The 19,849-nt window shown below is 42.1% G+C and overlaps 4 protein-coding genes across 5 annotated transcripts; 3 read left to right on the forward strand and 1 right to left on the reverse strand.

Moving 5' to 3' along the window:
- Positions 1-1,125: 1,125 nt before the first annotated feature.
- LOC111078135 lies at positions 1,126-7,450 on the reverse strand. 2 transcript variants are annotated; one of them, XM_022372678.2, is made up of 3 exons: positions 7,432-7,450; positions 1,921-2,519; positions 1,126-1,851 (listed from the first exon to the last, which is right to left on the reverse strand). In XM_022372678.2, exons 2-3 carry the CDS (start codon positions 2,516-2,518, stop codon positions 1,319-1,321), a joined length of 1,131 nt encoding a protein of 376 aa, XP_022228370.2. In that variant the 5' UTR covers position 2,519; positions 7,432-7,450; the 3' UTR covers positions 1,126-1,318. The 2 variants fall into 2 exon arrangements, with proteins under 2 accessions (XP_022228370.2, XP_022228369.2); XM_022372677.2 differs by lacking the exon at positions 7,432-7,450 and adding an exon at positions 5,433-5,641.
- Positions 7,451-16,961: 9,511 nt separating this feature from the next.
- On the forward strand, positions 16,962-17,405 carry LOC111082161. Its single transcript, XM_022372694.2, has one exon. It carries the CDS (start codon positions 17,007-17,009, stop codon positions 17,373-17,375), a length of 369 nt encoding a protein of 122 aa, XP_022228386.2. The 5' UTR covers positions 16,962-17,006; the 3' UTR covers positions 17,376-17,405.
- Positions 17,406-17,635: 230 nt separating this feature from the next.
- On the forward strand, positions 17,636-18,236 carry LOC111082160. The gene is made up of 3 exons (XM_022378343.2): positions 17,636-17,743; positions 17,798-17,946; positions 18,001-18,236. Exons 1-3 carry the CDS (start codon positions 17,655-17,657, stop codon positions 18,234-18,236), a joined length of 474 nt encoding a protein of 157 aa, XP_022234035.2. The 5' UTR covers positions 17,636-17,654.
- Positions 18,237-19,025: 789 nt separating this feature from the next.
- On the forward strand, positions 19,026-19,815 carry LOC111078142 (uncharacterized protein DDB_G0271670). Its single transcript, XM_022372685.2, has 2 exons — positions 19,026-19,462; positions 19,518-19,815. The coding sequence occupies exons 1-2, from the start codon at positions 19,033-19,035 to the stop codon at positions 19,718-19,720; spliced, it is 633 nt and encodes a 210-aa protein (XP_022228377.2). The 5' UTR covers positions 19,026-19,032; the 3' UTR covers positions 19,721-19,815.
- Positions 19,816-19,849: the final 34 nt, after the last annotated feature.

Here is a 19,849-nt window from a genome sequence, read left to right on the forward strand (position 1 = left end):
ATAGTGATATCTGCTACAAAACAATTTATAAAGCTTTAAAAAATATTTCCTAAAAATCTATTGTAAATGTGAAAAGGGCATCTAAAGCCTTGGACTTTCTATCTGTTTTGTTTTCTTCCGTTTTTTGTGATTTACTTGTGCTCCGTGTTTGTACTCTCTCGTTCGTATTCGTTTTTGTGTTTGAATTCGAGCGGGCATTGGTGTGTGTACACTGTTGCAAAGGTAAATTGGATTGAGAAATTGAAATCGCATTCAGCAGCAACAGCGTGAGAGGGCGAAAGGGGGCCAAGAGGGTGGGTGCAGAGATAGTGGAAAATATACTTCATTTTATTCACCTTATTGATTTTCTCTTTGGCTGTATGTTTACTGCTGTGTAGCCAGGGAAATGATAATCCAGCTGCAGTCTCCCTTTTAGTGGAGAAACTTTAATGGATTTTGTTCTGACTTGTATGTATTATGCTTCACTTACTATATATCCTCCTCCAGCTACATACATACATATGTACATATGTCATCCCATCTTCCTTGCTGAATTTGCTGACAAATTTGCCGCCTGACAATCCCCGGGACATTCATCAACGTCAGTCGCTAAAACCATTTCCGTGTTGATGTCGCCCAAAAAAACAAATTGTCAAACTAAAATTATGTTTCCCATGAGCTAAGCTGTGGCCCTGACGTCATATTTAATTAGAGTAAAATTCTGGAAAAGCGTTCGCCCCCACCACACAAACTATGCAAATGCACACCCAAATTAGTTGATTAAACCATGTTTGGCCACATGTTTGGTCATTTGTGAAAAGAGCAATTCGTGGCTGCCACTGACCAATTAATTAGGTGAGGCAGGCCCAGGAAAGGCAATTGGGAATTGGATAGCTCCGAGGCTACATTTTTCATAAGTATTAAGTTGAAGCTATAAAAATGGATTTTTTTTAGCGCATCTGAGAGTGTTCCCCTTGAGTAATGTCTAAGCAAAGTCGCAGCTGTTTTGCTCTAATAAAATGGGCAGAATGATCCTACGGATTGGAAAAAGATCTCTCCACTATTCAAATGTAGAGTAAATTGTTATAGAAACTCTCACTCTTCTCGAGAAGGCTTCCAACTCTGCTGAGGCCATGGCTAACCTTTTATAAGTTTATTCAATCAATTTCAATGTTGAAACACTAATTGCTACGACAAATATGTTCAGTTATTTGGTATTGTGTGTGTGTCTGTGTGTGTGTGAGTATATAAGATGATGACTTAAGGACATAATGTTGTTCCAAACCCAAGCAACCAAGCAGTAAGCACCCAGGGGGAGAGTGCTACTGCTCCTCCTCGCTTAAAACTGGCGCTGCATGACCCGATCTAAGTCGTTCCAGCTGCAGGAGTAGTCGATCTGGAGCAGACCCTTCTTGCTCAGTCCGAATTTACGTGCGTAAATTCCCGAGTAGAGCGAGGAGTCGCCTCCAGCGGAGTGCGGCGATTCGCACTGAGTGCGTGCCCCTGATCCGACACCTCCCAGAGTTCCGTAGAGGGTGGAGGGTGCCGCGTAGATGAGGGACTTGGTGTGCTGCTGACACTCACTGCAATCCGGAATGCTGCAGTACGGCAGTGTAGCATAGGGATTGCAGTAGTCATAGGCTGGCGAAATCGGGGGCGGGGCGGGGAATTCGATCTGCGGTGGTGCGGTCAGTGGCGGGGCAGACTTGCCGCTGCGCTTGCGTCTCGGATGCGGTGCAGTTCCATAATTGTTGTTGTTGGCAACTTGACTGGGGGCGGAGCGGCGCTGAAGGGTGGCCGCTCGCCGTTGGGGAATGGGCAGTTCGTCACCAATGGAGGAGGGGTGCTCGGTGGAGCTGGTACTGGAGAAGCCTGTGGAGATGAACAATTGAAGGATTTTAATGATGACATTTCAAGGACGAAAGAAGCTTATCCGCTCACCTCCGTAGCCATTGTAAAGCTGTCGCTGCTCTGCGTAGAGCTCTGCCCGCAGCTCCTCCTCCTCTCCGTCGTCGTTCTCATCGTTGTCCAGATGCAGCTGCCTGGTCATTGTGGCCATGTAGTCATCGTAGCGACTGGGAACTCCGTAGATGTCACTCCTGGCTGTATACAGGGGCTCCTTGCGGCTGCTTCTGCTCCTCCGCCGGCTTCTTTGCGGCACACAGCACTCGAGCTGACATTGGGAGCGCGACACGCGACGCGTCTGTGTGTGGGGGCGTGGCATGGTAGCAGCCATGCCCATGCCCATGCCCATTCCATAGCTGGGACTTGGGGTTTGGGAATTTCCATAGTGGATTTCATCCACCTGCTGGCCGGTACCATCATCGATCTTCTTGCGCACATAGTCGTAGTTCTCCAGGTCCCAGGGATCCACGTAGCAGCGCTGCGAGGGCAGCAAGGTGGTTCCATAGATGTCCTCCGTGTTGTCGATGGTGTAGTAGGGCGACTCCAGGGCACCAACTCCCTCGTGGCTGCCGGGAAGCGCCTGCTTGGGACCAGCTCGACGGCGTCTGGGAGTTGTCTGACTGCGTTCCCTCATGCTGTTAAAGAGAGCGGGGAAAGGGGAGCGTGAGTAAGTGCATCAACTGGTTGCACTTTCAATGGTTCGCTTATGCAATCGGTGGTAACTTTTCCGTCAACCAACCAACCAACCCGTTTCTCCGCATGCTGGCCGCGAATTTTCCCGACTCCGTGCAGGTGTTACACTTTGCTCTGGCTCAACCATTTCATGCCGGTTTATGGATGGATCTGCATAACTTTGCATAGCCAATACAATTGGCATTCCAATGGTTTTCCATTAGCCCAACCAACTGGTTAACATACATCCAATGGTCTTGGTCTGAGTCTCGGTATCGATTTCGTATTCGTTTTTGGGATGGGAATCATCCAAAAGAAATTAGTTTGTTTGGCCGTCATATCCAAATTGGTTTAGTTTTAAAATATCAAAAGTATTCATGTTTTTCAATTAAAGCCACAGCAATCGCACTGATAGGCAAAACCAACTCAACAGAAACTGTATTAAAATATATATGCAACAAAAAAATCATCTGGAAAATGGCCTTTGAAAAATAGATTGATCAGCTGAAATGAAGAAGGGGTGGCAATGGTTGCGGCGCACGCAAATTGGCAGAGAAGGTTTTCCAGAAGTGACGGTCAGAACCAAAATAAATTTATTCTAAAATATTCACTGACATTTTTTTTTTTCCATTTAGACTGCATGTTAATTATGGAAAAAGGAAAAACCTTTAACTGTCACAGTGGACAGGAAATCAGTATGTACGACAGAAACATATATGTACATATGTATACTATATGTATATATAGTATATGTCCGTTTCAGGGATCTTTCTTAAGATCTATAATTTATATTGAAATAATTTATGCGAAATAGACACTTTAAAAATAAAGTTTCTAAAATCTGTTTCCTTAGCTCTTCTCATTTGAATCGACAGTATCCACTAAAACCCAGCCAAACCCTTATATTTTTGGGCATTTCCAAGGTTGCTTAAACTCTTTAAAATTATGATTTTTTTCAGTGGGCATTTGGAGTCTATTTTTTTTTGTTTTTGGGTTTTTTTTCTCAGTTATTGCATGAATACGCCCAGCCCATTCGACAATGTTTTACGCAATCCTTTCGAGGCATTTGTAGTTTCTGCATTTGCATAAAATTTCTGTCTTGTTTTGTCTTTTTTGTTGTTGTTGTTTTGGGTGTTTTGTTTTAATCGCTTCGGTTATCAATTAACATTTGTATGGCTTAAACAAGCAGCAAAAGCGCTTTCGTATTGGTAAAATAATTTATAAAATACACAAAAAAGAAACAACAAAAAAGCAACGTGACTTGGCTGTGGCACGCAAATGAAATCGCCTGCTTGCGGGTCTGTCATGGAGCATATTTATATATGGCATATATTCAAGCATTAAAGGAGGGTTAGGGGGCACTGACACGTATGTACAAATGCATTTTGAGAAATTTGCACGCAAACGAAAATAGCTTAGGACTTGTTTTGGGCTTTAGCTATGTACCTTGTGAGCTGTCTGTCTATTATTCCAAACGAGACAAGAATGCAATGCTGCAAAACAGGCCATTGATACAGGGATAATATTACCTTCAATACGGATATTACATTGCTAGTTTATTCATTTAGATTCGCTTTTAATTAAATAAAATATGAACCAATTTCAGCGTGCTCAAAGTAAATAACATTTTGATTATTGTACATGTCAAACAGAACCGCTCTCATGTTACGCATACGCCACTTGTACTTCAATTGCATAAGAGACCCGTAATTAAACCGGTTTCGAGGACCAATTATCGCTTGAAGCAGCGTCCACTCTGGGAAATGAATTCCCTGCCAAAGATGGCAATTAATAACCAAATTAATTGGCATCTTTGCCGGAAATTTCCCCTGCTTTGCGGTCAAATAAAAGCCGTGGTCAGCCTCAGCTTCAATGTCAGGTGCAACGTCAATTGCCACTATGGCTTTGGCTTTGTGCCATTTGCATATCAAATGTGTCAAGCTCAAGGGAGATTACATTTTTGTATGCAGCTGAGTTGGCGAAGAGCTAATGAGGGGGTGGTGGATGTCCATGGCCCGGCGTGTCTCTCCTTTGAAATATAAATTAATATTCCAATCAGATGCTGTCAGGAAAGGTATCGTCGAATAGTTTGTTCAATCTCCGGAAAAATAATTACATTTCATAATTAAAAATGGTTGAATGTGGGAGGTCATCTGCATGGACAGGCTTCCTTTAATTTTGAGATCTTTCAATGCTAATAACATATTCAAACTGATGTTTTTTTTTGGCAAACAATTTTTCGGATTTTTTCATTTGAAACGAAGCGAATATTTACAGTCAAATCAATTTGGTCAATAATTAGCGGACTGGACGGCTTCTGCCTCGGATTATGCATAAAAGAAACCTAAAAATAAATACAAATATTTCAATATCGAATCTTAATGCAAAATAACTGGAAACTAGTTTGCCAAATGCTAGGCGACCTTGTTAAGCCTTCGATTTTGAATATTTGATCGTATGATATCATGCCCACAGACGTATTTACATGAAATCCACATCGAATAATTCACAGTGTATTCACAGAGTGCTGCTGCCGCACCCCCAGACGAAAGACGAAGAAATGAAAGAGTATTGTGAGTGATTCACCGGCAGAAGAACCATTCTACCGCATGCCTGGGCGTACTGCCTCCGACTGTGCCTGCCGTTGTGAGTGCTCCCAAAAATGGTCATCATTACATTGGTATTGCAAGAGGCCCACGCTGAAGATATCTCAAACTTGACAGGCCCACCAATCCCCACAACAAAGCAGATGTAGCTGCAGATACCCCGTACGCGTTCGCCTCAAAAGATCTTGGGACTCTGCCCACATACTGCATAATAACTTTGGCAGGGACAACTTTCTTTGCTTTTGACACAGTTTCCTCCGTTTCATTCACCTTATTTGGTTTGGGGGTTTATTTATTTGTTGGATTGGTTTTCTTCACTTGTCACTTGCTGGGTAGAACTATTTTTGTGGGGACAGTTCTTTCGGCGTATATTTCATTTGCGAATTTCAGACACGTTTCAGTCGCGGCCCACGGATACCGTTGATGGGCTTCGCTGGCATGATCTTTAGTCCGCGCATGCGCTTCGCGTACCGTTCGCTTTTGCGTTCAAAAAAGTTTTGGCATTAAGCTGCAAATGTTGATATCAAGCCATCGTCTACGACGTGCTCGACAGCTTCAACTTCAAGCTTGTGCGTGTGTGCCAACTGCAACAGGCTGCTGGGTGTGAGAGAAGAGCAAAGCAATAGCAGCATACCGCAGACAGTTGTCTTCGGCGCAGAATCGTGTCTTGTCTTGTTCGATCTTGTCTGTCTGGTTTGGTTGGAGCAATGTTCGAGGCGGTTTGATCATCGTCATGTTTCGGTCGCAAGAGGTTCGTTCGTTTGCGGTTGGATCGTTTTGATTTAGGCCAATTTCTATTAAAAGTTAAATATGCATTGGGTTTTCACTGCTTTGTTTCAAGTGTAATTGCTGGCGCTCTGCTAATTAATTAGCAGCTAATTAATGTGACAGCCAGTGATTATGCCACAGTCAGAGTGCTCTTCAAAGTCACATTGACATGCAAATTCGGGAATCGTTGAAATGCGGCTGCTGCTGCGGCAAACGGTAAAGAAATGCCACGGAAAAAGGCAGCACAAAAAAGGAGAATAACAAACCCCGAAGCGTAATTACTCTTCCTCCCATGACAAGTGAATGGGTAAAACCCATATACATCCCATTTATCTTAGCTGTAATCATTTACTAACTAAATATTAGACAACCATTATATTAATGCGTACAGTCGCGCATACTTCTTCAAAAAGAAGGAATATATTTAGGTAGGGTATTCTGCAAGGTGCCAAAAGCTTCCAGCTGCTGCCAAGTTCAACTCGGGTCTGGCGATGAGAGACCAAGAGAAATTACATCACTTTCAACTTCAACTTGAACCGGCACCTTTTGTGCGGTGGGCTAAACCTCGGAGCATTGTCTGAGCGTTTCGAATCCGTCAAAGAAAACAGGTGATGGGCAGCATTTCTCATTCAAAATAGTTCCCACTCTCAACTTTTCTTTTCTTGACTCTCAAATATTTTCAATTTATCTGCATAAAAAACACGTAAAATTTATTTTTGAAAACAAATAATAGAAAAAAAGCTTTCACTTTCAATGCGGTGGCGGTTTATTTTTTTTGCTGTCCAGAAAACGTGTGGATTATAATAGCTTTTATGCAGTAAGGTAGGTTTTCATTTTTCCACCATTTTTGTGGTTCGATTCGAGTGCAAACAATCTATTGATGGCCAATAGCCCAAAGCCAAAACCAAAAACATTTCAATTAAGCCAGCTGAAGTGGCCCATAGATTGCGGTTAGCGCCCCCCCAGCCCCAGTACGGAATCGTTTGTCGCTGAAGTCGCCATTTCAAATCTTCTTCTGTGTGCATCAGTCTTTTCATAGGGGGTTCTCATAGCAATTTGCCAGTATTTATGGCTGCAAGCATTTTTGGATTTGCAGCACACGTTGCACACAACGCACAGGAAACCGGCTGCACCTGGCCACCATGCGGGAAGGGGACCAGATGTTTGCCTTTGACTGGCGGCAGTCTCGTTGATCTCTGCTCCAATTCCAATATGTGTGTACGGTATTTTCTACTGGCTGTATCTGTCTTGTGCTCGCACCATCGACATTGTGCAACATGCTCTTCGATATGGCAAAAAACCTGCCCCTCCTCCTGTTTGGCGGCAGCTGCAGCAACCATTAGAGATGCTGAGTCGCAGATTGTGCTGCACCCAAAACCGAACCGTACCGAACCGAGCCGTAGCGACGGCGGCGCAAGAGACCAGGCCGTTTGGTCTCCTCTTGTCACTCGAGTTGCCACTTTCGATTTTTCATACCTCGCTTTATCTTTGTGCTACTCACTACTTCTGCTACGTCCCCACAAACACTCCGCCTCCCCGTTGGCAGTGCTCCGCTGTGGCAATAATTGTGAGTGGACCTGGGCATTTATGGCGTTTACCTCTTTGGCCCCATTTGCTTGTACTTTTGCACGTGTTCAGCCCACAAAAGGGAAACAATTGAGTGCGAGAGAGAGAGAGAGAGAGATACAGACACAGGTAAATGGGGAGGGAGAACGGACAAAGAGCGAGAAAGCAACAGGGAAATACGGAAAAAATGCTTCGTAATTGTGTGCTTCCCATTTTGTATGTCATCAGAAATGGTTTTGTTCGTTCCCTTTCCGGCTGGACACGACTATTGCTAGCTCGGAAAATTAATTTTTCCCCAAAATGATTTTCCGCTCCTCTTCAATGACAAACATAAACATAAATTAATCATCCATTTGCTGGTGGGGTAAACAGAAAGGTACATTAATATTCAGGTTCCCTGATAGTGGGGTTTCTGTCGTTCTGTTCCTTTTTTTTAGGCTTTGGACTTGAGGGATATAACTTACATTAACACACTTAATGTTCATAAAATATAGATACATATGTATGTATCTTTAAGGAAAAAAATCAGTTCAAGTGATAGGAGCCATAGATAGTTTCCTTCTAATAGTTAAATATTCCTATTAATCGAATATTGAATACTTGATTCGGCAATTTTTGATTTGCTTAATTTATTTATTTAGATATTCAGCTAATAAATGAACTGCAACCATAAATAAACGAAATGTAAATCTTTAACAGATCTCATATCGATAATCCCTTGTGGGGCTTAGTTGAACGACCGGGCACAATGGGCCATAACTGAAACCATTAAATGTGTATTTAAATCCACTCATTGCTCAATCTGTTTGATGATGCAATAATACCTAGTACTACAGACAGACAGCATCAGCAGCAAAAACCAAGAAAATCAACATCAACAGCAACAGCCACCATCGCCATCGCCATCATCGACATCTGACATGCTGAGGGCCGAGCAACATCCAAGCATCCAAGTCTCCATCTTCATCTCCGGCATCTCCCTCAATCATTGTCTGAGGCTCAGTATGACGCATAGTTCAAGTGGCACTGGCACAAATCATCTTTTTTGCAGAAACAAAAATACACGTCCACTCGTCTGTGGAAAAACAACAAAAATAACGACACCACTTGGAGCTAGACAACATCAGAGGCAACTTTGACATGATTTGGTCAAAATATGATTTCTTGATGATTATTATACCCATACTCAGAAAGAGTTAGGGGGTATATTCGATTTGTGGTAAAAGTGGATGTGTGTAACGCAGAGATGGAAATATTTCCGACCCCATAAAGTATATATGTACATATATTCTTGAGATGTTATCAGAGACTATAAGAGCTAGTCAACGCATATAATTTCACACTGCTACGAAAGTATTTCAAAATTTCGTAGATGTACATAGCAGATGTAGCAAAGAAGCGACTCACACGTTCCTTCTCGTTGTTTACTCGTTCTGGCTCACTTTGGCACTTTGGCTGCGTATACTTATTGAAAAACTGAAATGAATTTATTATGACTGTGTTTATTGCAGGTTTATTGTTTATTCTGCTGCCTTTCTGGTATTTTCATTACACAATTATTTAAAATCGGAAAAATACGTTAGCATCATGGCGATGATGCTGATTGTGGCCAGCACGCTTAAGCCATTAAATGAAAGCTTTATCCCGTAAATGCTTACCGTGGGACAGTTGCATCAGCGTCATCTGACCTTTTCCAGTGCGGCTGGTAGGAGTCAATACGTAGGATACTATACTGTAAAAGGATTTTTTTGTGTTGGCTTTTGGTTAACATAGCTTTGAGGAAATTCGTAGGAAATTCAATCAAGCTGTACTTATGATGTAATCCATACGGGTATATCTTCGCCATCTTTGGGAGCATAGAAATTTAACAATTGTGGTTAGAATTATTTGTTATTCAGTGCTGGCTAACAAATGATTTCATGGCCATTTGTTTCAGTTGGCTGAAGCACTCGCCCAAACACCCCTGCAGCAGACAGCACCCACACGGCAACAGATACAAATGTACGTATGCCCGATGATGCCTCAAGTTCAAGATACAAAACTTTTGAGGCGGACAAAACAATCTGGCGTGTGAGTGAGTGTGTGGCTGGTACATTGTGCATTGTTTTGGGCCGGGCAGCTAAACATTTTTTTCCCGAACTTCCGCGTCTCTGAACAACATACTCTGCACTCTCTGCACGGCACAAAGATACATCGCTGCCAACCTTCACACCGCTGCGGCAGCAACATGTGCAGGTGCAAGTGCCAGAGACAGCGCCTGAAGGGGAGGGGGAGGAGGAGGTGGCATTGTCTTGGAGCTGGGATTGCGTTTCTTCTCTTAGTTTTTGCTCTCAGCGCGTATCACACACTTCATTAATTTTGTTTCGCTTTTCATTGCTGTCGGTAATTATGGTTACAGTTATGCTTGTGTATCTCCCAGATACAGATACACACACTAGCACACACACACTCTCGCTGAGTTTCACTTTTTTGTAAAGTCTTCTTTTCGATATTGCAAAATTGCATGCTGCACTTGAAAAAACGTTGCCACGCGTGAAGAGCTTGGCATCTGAGCCTGGGTCCGATGTATCTGCCAGATACGATATTTGTTCAACAGCCGCCAACAGTTTGTTGCCACTTAATGCTGCCGCTGCTTCTGTGTTGCGATTTGTAACGCTCCGTTAACATAATACTAGTATAAATGTTGTTAGCTTCAAGCCAACGAAAACATTAAATCAATTAATGTTCCACGAAACCAACAAAAAAACTGCAAATTAGAAACCAAAAACTCAAAAAATTTAAACTTAAACTAGATTGAACGGATGGCATTAGCTTGATAATGATTCAAATTTTTATTTGGAAAACATTTTCGGTTCCAACTAAAGAATGACCTTGAAAGGTAAAATCTCTGAACCAAACAATTGAAAAAAGATTCTAGAAAAGATTCGGCGAGCTCCAGGTTAAATGTAGAATCAAATACAAGCAGAATCTATGATCAAGCTGAGCTTAAAACAAACAGAGCGTTAGAATAAGAGAATTTCCAGAATTATTTATTCTATTATAACGTGGATTAGACACCTGTAATTGAGATAACGTCTCAGGTAATTAAAAAATGCTGGGACTAAATTCGGGGAAGGGAAACATCCAATTAGAGCTGTCGGAACAGTAAATCCGTACAGCCAATTCGTACAGCATTTGGTAAAACATATCCTTGAACGTGCGTTAGTTCATTATTAGTATGCGACTTCTTACTCCCGGGAAGCTATCAAAATGTTGCACTTACTTACAGTACACGTAATTAATGCACAAGCTACAAGCTTTTCCTAATACGGAAACATCATGATTTTCGGTGTGCAGCAATTTTAGCGGGTTTCTCCAACGGCAGCACTGTAATAATAATAATTCCCTATGATAATATGATAATAATTATCGAACCCCATGGCAGGATGGCGTGTGTTGAAAGATGCCCAAGCTGCTGGTGGCGACAAGTTCAATGGCATGGCGTATGAGCACCTTGCATTGTTTGCATTCAGCATTGGAACGGAGCTCTCATTTTAATTAGCCCCTGCAATTACAGTTACACATACGACATGGTGTACGCTGAGCTTGAATCTGCATAATTTCAATTTGAATTGCATGGAAAGTTTGCCAATTAAAACTGAATGAAGACTGCTGATTATAATGAAATGAAAACAAAACAAATTGAATGGTTTCTTACTTACTAATTCAAATCAAGCTAAGAGAAAGGTGAAGTGTGAAAAGCATGGAAAGGTGAAACTAAATCGATTTTAATGCCAATCTAATCAACACTTATATTCGAATGTATACAGATCCTGTACACCGATTGGTTATAGTCGTGCATTATGAAATGATTTGAGTAATATTAAATATTTACATAAATTCACAGCGAGCTAAATTTCCACAGGCTTTCATCTCTTCTTATCTCTCCTATTATTTGCATAATATTTTCGTTACAGCTTAATTAAATCTCTACGCTTCTGTTCCTTGCTGTGTCCACAAATTTTTTCTACTTTTAGTTGCCAAGTTTTACTGTTTGATTTCCAAAGTGTTATAATTTGGTTTCTAGGTTTTAAATTTGGCGATGTAATTAACGGGCTGACGGCCAATTGTCCAAGACGCAGACAACGGCAGCGGCTCAAATTCGCTCAAGGCTGTTGGCATTTGGCAAGCAATAATATTTAATCATGATGTTTATTATTTGTTATTAACCCATTATGATCATTTCCTTTGCGTTGACAGCAGGGAAAGGAAAACAGAGATTTTATTTTTAAGCTTTTGATATTTCGGAAGCCAGATTTTCTATGGAGTAGAGTACTGGGTACACATATGGCGACAGCTTCCACTAATGCGATATTATTTGCTTCGCCTCGAAAATAAATACATACATAAATAAATAAACAACAATATAAAATCTTTTGATTTTTTTGTGTGGTTTGTGTGATCGTCACCATTCATGATGATCAGCATCATCATAATCATGGTATTGATCTTGACAGAATCGCGAAAGTCTTAACACCTTCCGATGGAGTCATAGTTTCGGTCTCTAGAACTTAAAACGAGGAAATCACTTCAGCTTATGCAAATTCCCATTTGCTTTGATTAGCACTTAAGAGCGGAATTTTAAATACTTGGCTCTGGGCAAATATGTATAAAAGTGTTAATGGGAATATTTAAATAGTTGGACATCGTTTTTATTATATGAAGTTGAACACAGAATACATTGAGTTGTGGTTGTGAGTTGGGAGGACTTCTTTATAGTTTTCAACTAAAACAAATCTTATAGTTGTATTTTCTCTTATCACGTGATGCCGAATACTTTTAATACGTACTTTTAATACGAATACTTTCTATCCTTTTCCGTTGAATTTTAAATACCATACAGCAAATATATGTACATATGTATGTATTAGGAGGCAAGCAAAAATTTAAATCGCAATCATAAGAATCGGTCGAGCCGTGTGGAAGAAGCTCAACCACAAACACCGTGCCACGAGATTTTTATATATGTATAAAGATAGATTTTATTATACATACATATATTTATTAATATTCCATTGTGGCCTCCTCCCCCCTTGTGCAGATTTCGCAATCACAAGTTGTGGCCTACAAAATACAAAATCGATAAAAAGAGTATGTATGATTTTGAGGCAATTAAAAAACTGGCCACGTCCATACATTGGGTTCTTGTGGCATTTGGAGGCTATCCACCTATGGCTGGCTTGGATATGGATTGGTGGCCACTCGCACAGACATCGGGCTCAGACACCGTTAAACGCACAAATTTGGCCGCCAGCCGCGTCTTATGGGGGGTGGGGAGGAGAAACGGGAAAAAACAGAATATCAAAAGCAACAAGAAAACTGCAGTCGAACATTCGCTCGATTTGCATGCAAGACAACAGTCATGGAGATGGAGTGAGTGAGCGAACATGTTGGAGAGCGAACATGTTGCGATGAGAAGGAGAAGAACTGCGCACTTCACTCAGGTGTGCCTTTCCAAGGTGTATTCATATAAGGTGAGGCTTTGTCAGAGACCGATCTTCCAATAGTTGCCATTTTTGTGGCAGGTTCGTTTGTGGTTCGTGGTAGAGCCAATGTGCTGGGGTGTGTAAAAGAGCCATAAGTTTAATTAGCGTCGAACCGAAATCGCATTAATTAACGACCAACTTGGACGACGAATTTTCTGTCGTCGTCTCTATCGCAATGAGTTGTATAAATTAGACAGGCCGGCAATAATCTGTCTTGCTTATGGTCATTCTTCTTGCCACAGCCGCAGACAGCACCAGCCGCAGCAATTGCGACAAGCCTCGCAAGTCGACTTGCGAGCCGACTTGTCCCGATCGAATTGACCAATATTTGACTTGGTTTGGGGCGTACGGAGCTGCTCTTGCTGGCGGCGGGTCGGTGGGTCTCATTAGAGCACTGAACCGTTTGACATTTAAGTGCGACGACCTCACGCATGCGCGCCTCGCATTGGTTTTTGGTGGACCCATGTCCACCGGGCATAAACGTACGTACCGTATTTATTTTTGCCACTAGACCTTAGACCTTCCATCCATCGCCTTTGGCCAACAGTGAATGCTCGTGCGCACACACGATGATCTTGTATTGTGTACGCCCCAAGTCACCCCGACCCGACTCTCAGCCGGGCGCTGCACACCCCAAAAAAAAACAATAAATAATTACCCGAATTGTGTGTGTTCAAATCTGTGGCTTAAGTATTACCCTCGGCCAAAGCGCTCAAAACACTTTCGTTTAAGACGAAAAACAAAGTGAGCAGCAAGAAAATTGTATAATCAACATTAGGCAGCGGCAATTGGCAATCATTTCTGGGTACAAATTAAAATTATATTACACCATTCTCTTAGACAACAACAAAAGCCCAATGATTAGTGGAGACCAAATCGAAACTGCACTCAACCATGGCAGTCGGTTCCAGCCCCAGCCCCAGCCCCGAGGTCCACATCCAGCACCAAGTCCAGCACCAGCACCAGCTCCAACTGCAACTGCAACTCCAACGCTGTGCTATAACTGACCTGCCCAACAAAAAGAAGGCGTACAAGAAAAAGACAGCAAAATGAAACGAAACGAAACGAGACGAGACGAAGTGAACGCGGTCGAAAGTGAAAGTTTGTTGTTGCTCTTTCTTTCCGTTAGCTGATAAACGGGGGCGCAGTCGCGTCTCTGATTGCCGCATTGGCAGCATCACGCGAATTGCAGACCGCGAATTCATTTGCCGCAACTAAATTAAATAATTTTGATTGCAGCGCCAGCCATCAATTGCAGATCTGTATAAGGATGCTGCGTGCCTGCAGCGAAGAACCGACTGGTTGATGCCAACTAAGAGGGATACATAAGCAGCGATGATGTATTTTACTTATGGGGCTGTTCTGCAGCTGTTCAATCTTCTTATTGAAAGTATAAAAAAATAACATTTCCTTTGACTTTCCTATCCATATGTGAAATGTTCCTTCATTCAGGCAGGTGCAACACAAGTCGTACATACCCTGCCAAAACAACGTCATCAATGACATGCCATAGATAGCTATGGCCAAATGCGGCCAACCCGTACCCGAACCCGTTGACAACTTGCAACTTCCTGCAATGCGACAGAGCACAGACCAAACCCGTTGGCCGCAACTTCAAGTGGCATCTTCAGGCCGCATCTCTGTCTGCATCCCCCCTTTTTCTCTTTATTCTCTTGTGTTTGCTTTTTACTGGCTTTTGTTTTCATCGCACATTTCTGCGGTCTCTTTTAGTGCTCATCCATTTTCACTGCCAATGGCTGATTAATCGGCACCCATTTGGGGCTTGCCTGCCTGCCACTGGTTCGGGTTATATAATCGATCTTTTGTTTAGAGTGGATGTATCTGCAGCTTAATTGAGTCTGACAAATTGATTAATGCTGACTGGCAATGTGCAGCAGCTTCATTAAAAATGACCCACAAAGCAAGCGGAAATGCACTCAACTATTTATGGGATTTTCATCAGATTTGCAGTGTTCGATGGATCAATTTGCGATATGAACCTAATTAAAGTATTATCCATTAGCTATTGCTAGTAAATCCATAATTTTGATGAGTTTTCAAACCAATAAACCCGAAAAGCAATCCAACCAGAAATCATTAGTGGAGGGAGGTAACCCTAATTAAATGATGAAATGTTATTTTAACGAATAAAATTTGGTCACAGCAAAGAGCGATAGAAGATATTCTAGGGAGGGGATGACTGCCACAAAATGAAATCAATAATTTAGTATAGAAAACTCTCAAGAAAGTGAATTTATATTCAACTATTTATCTAACTTACTTTTACTGAATGAAAATATCTTGCGATTGCTGCCCATTGAAGACACAATTCATCGGTTGAACTCACCTTGAGTCAACAGAAAGTGGTGCTCTGATTTCACTAGCAAACACACAAGACTCTTGTCCCCTTTGGTGACACAGTTGGGCAGGCAAGCAGAATGGTGTGATATGATGTCTAAGACGTTATCGATTCAATGGGCAACTAAATGACTGGCTGGCCTAAATGGATGCTTGACTTGGCTCAATTATTTCGCCGCAAGCCAAACTTCAAACTGCACCAGACACGCACATAAAATTTTCGTCAAATAAATGCAAATTTGTGGGCTAGCCTGGCAAAAATTGGCCAGAAATAAACGTTCGTTTTTGCATAAATATTTTTTTGATTGGTCCCAGAAGCAACCCACTAGAAAATGCAGCTCTCAACAAGAGGGAGCGCTGGCAAGAGCTCATTCAAGTACGCTCCATCTAAAGCCAATTATCGAAACTGATTTCCAGCCTTGACCGGCAGTCAGTCACTCAACAATGCCGTCAACAGCATTTTATTAAAGTGCGTTTTTCGAATTGATTAACAAACAAAAACGACAAAAAAACAACTACTAAACGCACTCAGTTGAGTACAACAAAAAGTAATAATAATGTTGAACATGAGATAGTTGATTTTTGTTCGCTTTTGGTGTTTGTATTTTACTTTATGCGTTTGTTTTGCTGCCACAAGCATTCCATTTGGTAGGTGGTGCTAGTTTAGAGCTATGAGTTGGGTGTGGGTGGCAGCTGGAAGGGATTATCCGCTCAATTTTTCTACTCGTAATGTTGGTAGTTGGGAATGAATTTTGTTGTATGCAAGAGATTGAAGAGATGGAGCTGCAAGAAAAGTCGATTATAGCCACAAAAGCAAGATAACCTCAGTTTGGCTTTCTTTACAGTTTGACGCAACAAAATGGACAAAGTTTTTGGGTTTATAACAGAATTTTTGAGCAGGAGAGGAAGTATCAAACCACTGCGAATATTGAGTGGTTACATTCTCTAATAGTTGAAAAATTTTCAATATTCCCAATAAGTCCAGGATATTCGTTTAATTTCAAAAAGGCGTGCCACTCCCCCGATTATCAGACATAGAAACGAGACTCAACATTTAACAAGCTTGCCCTTGGATACACATTCAATGCACAGAAGGAGTATATACCTATTCTTATAGGCCGTGACACGCCCACAAAATGCCAATTCTACACTCTTTTGGTAGGATTATTCACAGTATCCGAAAGTATGCTATGCTTCACTTTTTTGTAATATTCATGTCCAATACGAGTATTTCCGAAGTAGATGGTAGACGCTTTGGAGCACATGTACACGACATTCAAAAATTGTTAGAGTTAAAATAGGGTTCAGTTTAAGCAGCTAGTTTAATGAACAGAGGTAAGTGTGCTTTAAATTCAAGGTTTTAAATTAGAGGCTTCTAGATGATACCAGGTCGGATTGCCTGATTCGCGTAGGCCTTAACAATGGGCATTATTCGCACCCAAGGTGCCCAATGTTATCATCTTGCATTGTCACCCAATGTCACTCTTTATTTGGACAGGTGTATCTCTCCACACTGCGGATGGCAATGTGCTGCTTTCGATTCTTTCAGAAATGTTCTAGCACTATAAATAGTCCAGACAGTCGAGCCAAATGGCATCAAAGAACTTTGAAATCAGCAACTAGCAGAATGAAAGCCGCTCTAGCCCTGTCCACACTCCTGGCGATCCTGGCCCTGGCCTGCGGCTTCCTCACTGGCAGCACCAGCAACAGCAACACTGGGGCCAAGGTCTGTGTGCTGAGGAATTGCAGCTGGAACTCCACGACAAATGCTTGTGGCCGCTACGGTAGCTCCAATCTGTGCAACCGTTTCAAGAACAGCTGCGTCCTGCGCTACCAGTCGTGTGTCAGCTCCACCGCTTACACGGCCGTCAGCCTGTCCAGGTGCTCGGGAATCAGTCTGAATAGTCGGGGAATCTGCAGCAGCTCATCCTCCTCCTTCTCATCCTCCTCCAGCTCGACTTCAAATGTTATTCCCATCATCATACGCCGAGGTTGAATCTTGTTTAGTGAATAAACTTTTTAAAATCCACAGAGAAACAAAACTGAACTCATTATGCAGAACAAGGTTGAAATCTTTTAACTTCTTTCCGGAGATAGAGAGAGAGAGAGATCTGTTAGCTCAGCTGAGAGTCAATTGAAATTGAAGTGGTTACGGTTACTAGAGCAAAGTGTTTTCATAATTTTTTGCAAAGCAAATACAGATGAAATTGTATAAAAGCCAAGAAAGCTATTCTTTTAATTGTCATTCAGTTTTGTTTGAAACAAATTCGCCGCCATGAAAGCCACTTGCTGCTTGTGTACCATCCTGGCCCTTAGCCTCCTCCACCTGGTCATGTCCAGCAACAGCGGCAGCACAACCGAACGGTTTGACCAATCAGTAAGCAATTTCTTGACCCGCGCTAACCAAAGTGCCCGCAGAGCTCAGACCTGTCTGAAGAACGTCCAGAGTAGGTGCACATCCACGACCAAATCATGTGGGCGACTTGGAAGGGCCAACATCTGTCAGGCCTTCAAGAACGACTGCCAACGCAGGTTATTAAACTGCAACAACAAGGGAGTGACCGATTGTGAGTGGAGTCTACGCATTTTTGCTGACTTTTATCTGTTTACCTCCATTTCAGTCCATCGCAAAGTCAGCCAGAGTCTCTGCAGGGGCATGCCATACGATCAGAAGCTGCCCTGCGGTAGTGGCACCAACGCAATAAAGGTCAACGCTAGTGGCACCAACAACAACAACAAAACGGCGACAGTAAAGGCGACCAAATCAAAGCTGGCGGAACAAAAATCATTAAAGAATCTGGCTAATCGGGACAGATGTCCGCTAATACGAGCACTATACAAATCTGACAATAAGTAAGAAAGTGAAGATTTGAAGAAGTGAAGAAGGGACTGCTGTGACAGGGTATAAAAAACAAAATCATATTCCATCCCAAATCAAATCCATTAATATATTTACACTTGAAAATACATTTAAAAGTTATATTTTAATATCAGCAGCAAATAAACTAACAAAACGTGATCCAACTCAATTCCAATGCTCCACTCAATTGTTCATTTGTGGACTATAGTTTTAGTATATCGTATCGAATATTTGGCATGGCTATGTGAATCCATTAAAAGGAATGAGAACTAATCGACAATTTAAAAATCCCTAACTAAGGAGAAAATCTTCCACGAATTTGAAACGAACACTAAACAGTTTGAAACAGTTTCCATACCTATAGGTACAGCTAGCAGCGAGTAAATCCCAACGACAACCACCTTTAAAATTCAAATTTCCCTTTTTTGCAACTGCCTAAAAGTATGATTAATATTATGAACGATTAGTCAAATGACTTATTTGCTCTTGCCGTATTTAAACAGCGAGCTTCCTAAAATATCTACTCCACACACGTGAAGCAGTTCCAGTCCCCCCTCATCTCTTTCTTTTTGGCTCTAAAGTATTTACACAATTGGGTAGGTAGATAATAACATAAATGAATAGAACAAAGTCCAGGCAAAGAAATTTCGAATGCTAATATGTGTTCAGAGAATGGAGGAAGAAATATTATAATACACATCTTCCAAGGCCAGGCAGAGAGACGTTCGTTTGGGGGGTATAAAACCGAAGAGCTCCTCTAAAGATAGAACCAAAAGCTAAAATAAATTGAAGAATGCGTCTCGCGTTGTCTCTTCTGGTTCTGATCGCACTGATCGTGGTGGCTTCTCAGGCTCAAAACAGGCAACGACGCCAAGCAAAGGCCAAGGCTTTTAGCAGTGCAACACCTCGCCAGGTGCGTGCTCAGGCAAATCGCAATGCCAGGGCCAGCACAAGCAATGCGCGGCGGCGTTCGGTAAGCGCACGTCGCACCACAGTAGCTAAAACCACGGGCAACTCCCGAAGTAAATCGGTTATAATCATTAACGGCTCCGGCAGCAGCAGTAGCAGCAGTAGCTCTACGCCCTCATCCCGCTGTGTGACCACCACCAGCAGCTGCAGTGTTAACTCTAACGTCTGCGGACGCTGGAGCAGGACACGCCGTTGCCACCGATTCAGGAATCGTTGCCTGATGGAGCGAGCCAATTGTCGGGCAACTGTCTCAAGTGAGTGCGGAATACACGATTATGCATTTCTGGTACTTATCAATTTATCCTATAGGCTGGAATGTAGTCAATCTGGGCAATTGTTCGAGCATTACGGTAAATCAGACAGGAACCTGCCGCAGCACTTTCTCCACATCTTCGTCATCGTCCACAACCTCGAGCTCATCCTCTACTGGTGGCTGGTCCAGCATTCTGTCCTCTATATTGGGCTCATCTTCCTCGTCGAACATAACGCCCATAATTATAAGAACGGGTTAAGCTGCATATATGTACATATGTATATACAAAATTCCTAGGGAAGAAAAAACATACAACTCTTAAATAGTTAATTCAGGTACGTTGTAAATAAAATATCGAAAAAAGTAATTGATGGATACACAACTTAGA

The sequence above is a fragment of the Drosophila obscura genome, unplaced genomic scaffold (assembly GCF_018151105.1).
Source record: "Drosophila obscura isolate BZ-5 IFL unplaced genomic scaffold, ASM1815110v1 contig_186, whole genome shotgun sequence".
Lineage (NCBI taxonomy): Eukaryota > Metazoa > Arthropoda > Insecta > Diptera > Drosophilidae > Drosophila > Drosophila obscura.

Coding starts and splice junctions, on each gene's coding strand:
- LOC111078135 (XM_022372678.2), bottom strand. CDS start 2,518: ATGAGGGAACGCAGTCAGACAACTCCCAGACGCCGTCGAGCTGGTCCC. Junction 1,852..1,920: donor GCTTTACAATGGCTACGGAG/GTGAGCGGATAA, acceptor TCATCTCCACAG/GCTTCTCCAGTACCAGCTCC.
- LOC111082161 (XM_022372694.2), top strand. CDS start 17,007: ATGAAAGCCGCTCTAGCCCTGTCCACACTCCTGGCGATCCTGGCCCTG.
- LOC111082160 (XM_022378343.2), top strand. CDS start 17,655: ATGAAAGCCACTTGCTGCTTGTGTACCATCCTGGCCCTTAGCCTCCTC. Junction 17,744..17,797: donor AGCGGCAGCACAACCGAACG/GTTTGACCAATC, acceptor AAGTGCCCGCAG/AGCTCAGACCTGTCTGAAGA. Junction 17,947..18,000: donor CAACAAGGGAGTGACCGATT/GTGAGTGGAGTC, acceptor CCTCCATTTCAG/TCCATCGCAAAGTCAGCCAG.
- LOC111078142 (XM_022372685.2), top strand. CDS start 19,033: ATGCGTCTCGCGTTGTCTCTTCTGGTTCTGATCGCACTGATCGTGGTG. Junction 19,463..19,517: donor TTGTCGGGCAACTGTCTCAA/GTGAGTGCGGAA, acceptor TTTATCCTATAG/GCTGGAATGTAGTCAATCTG.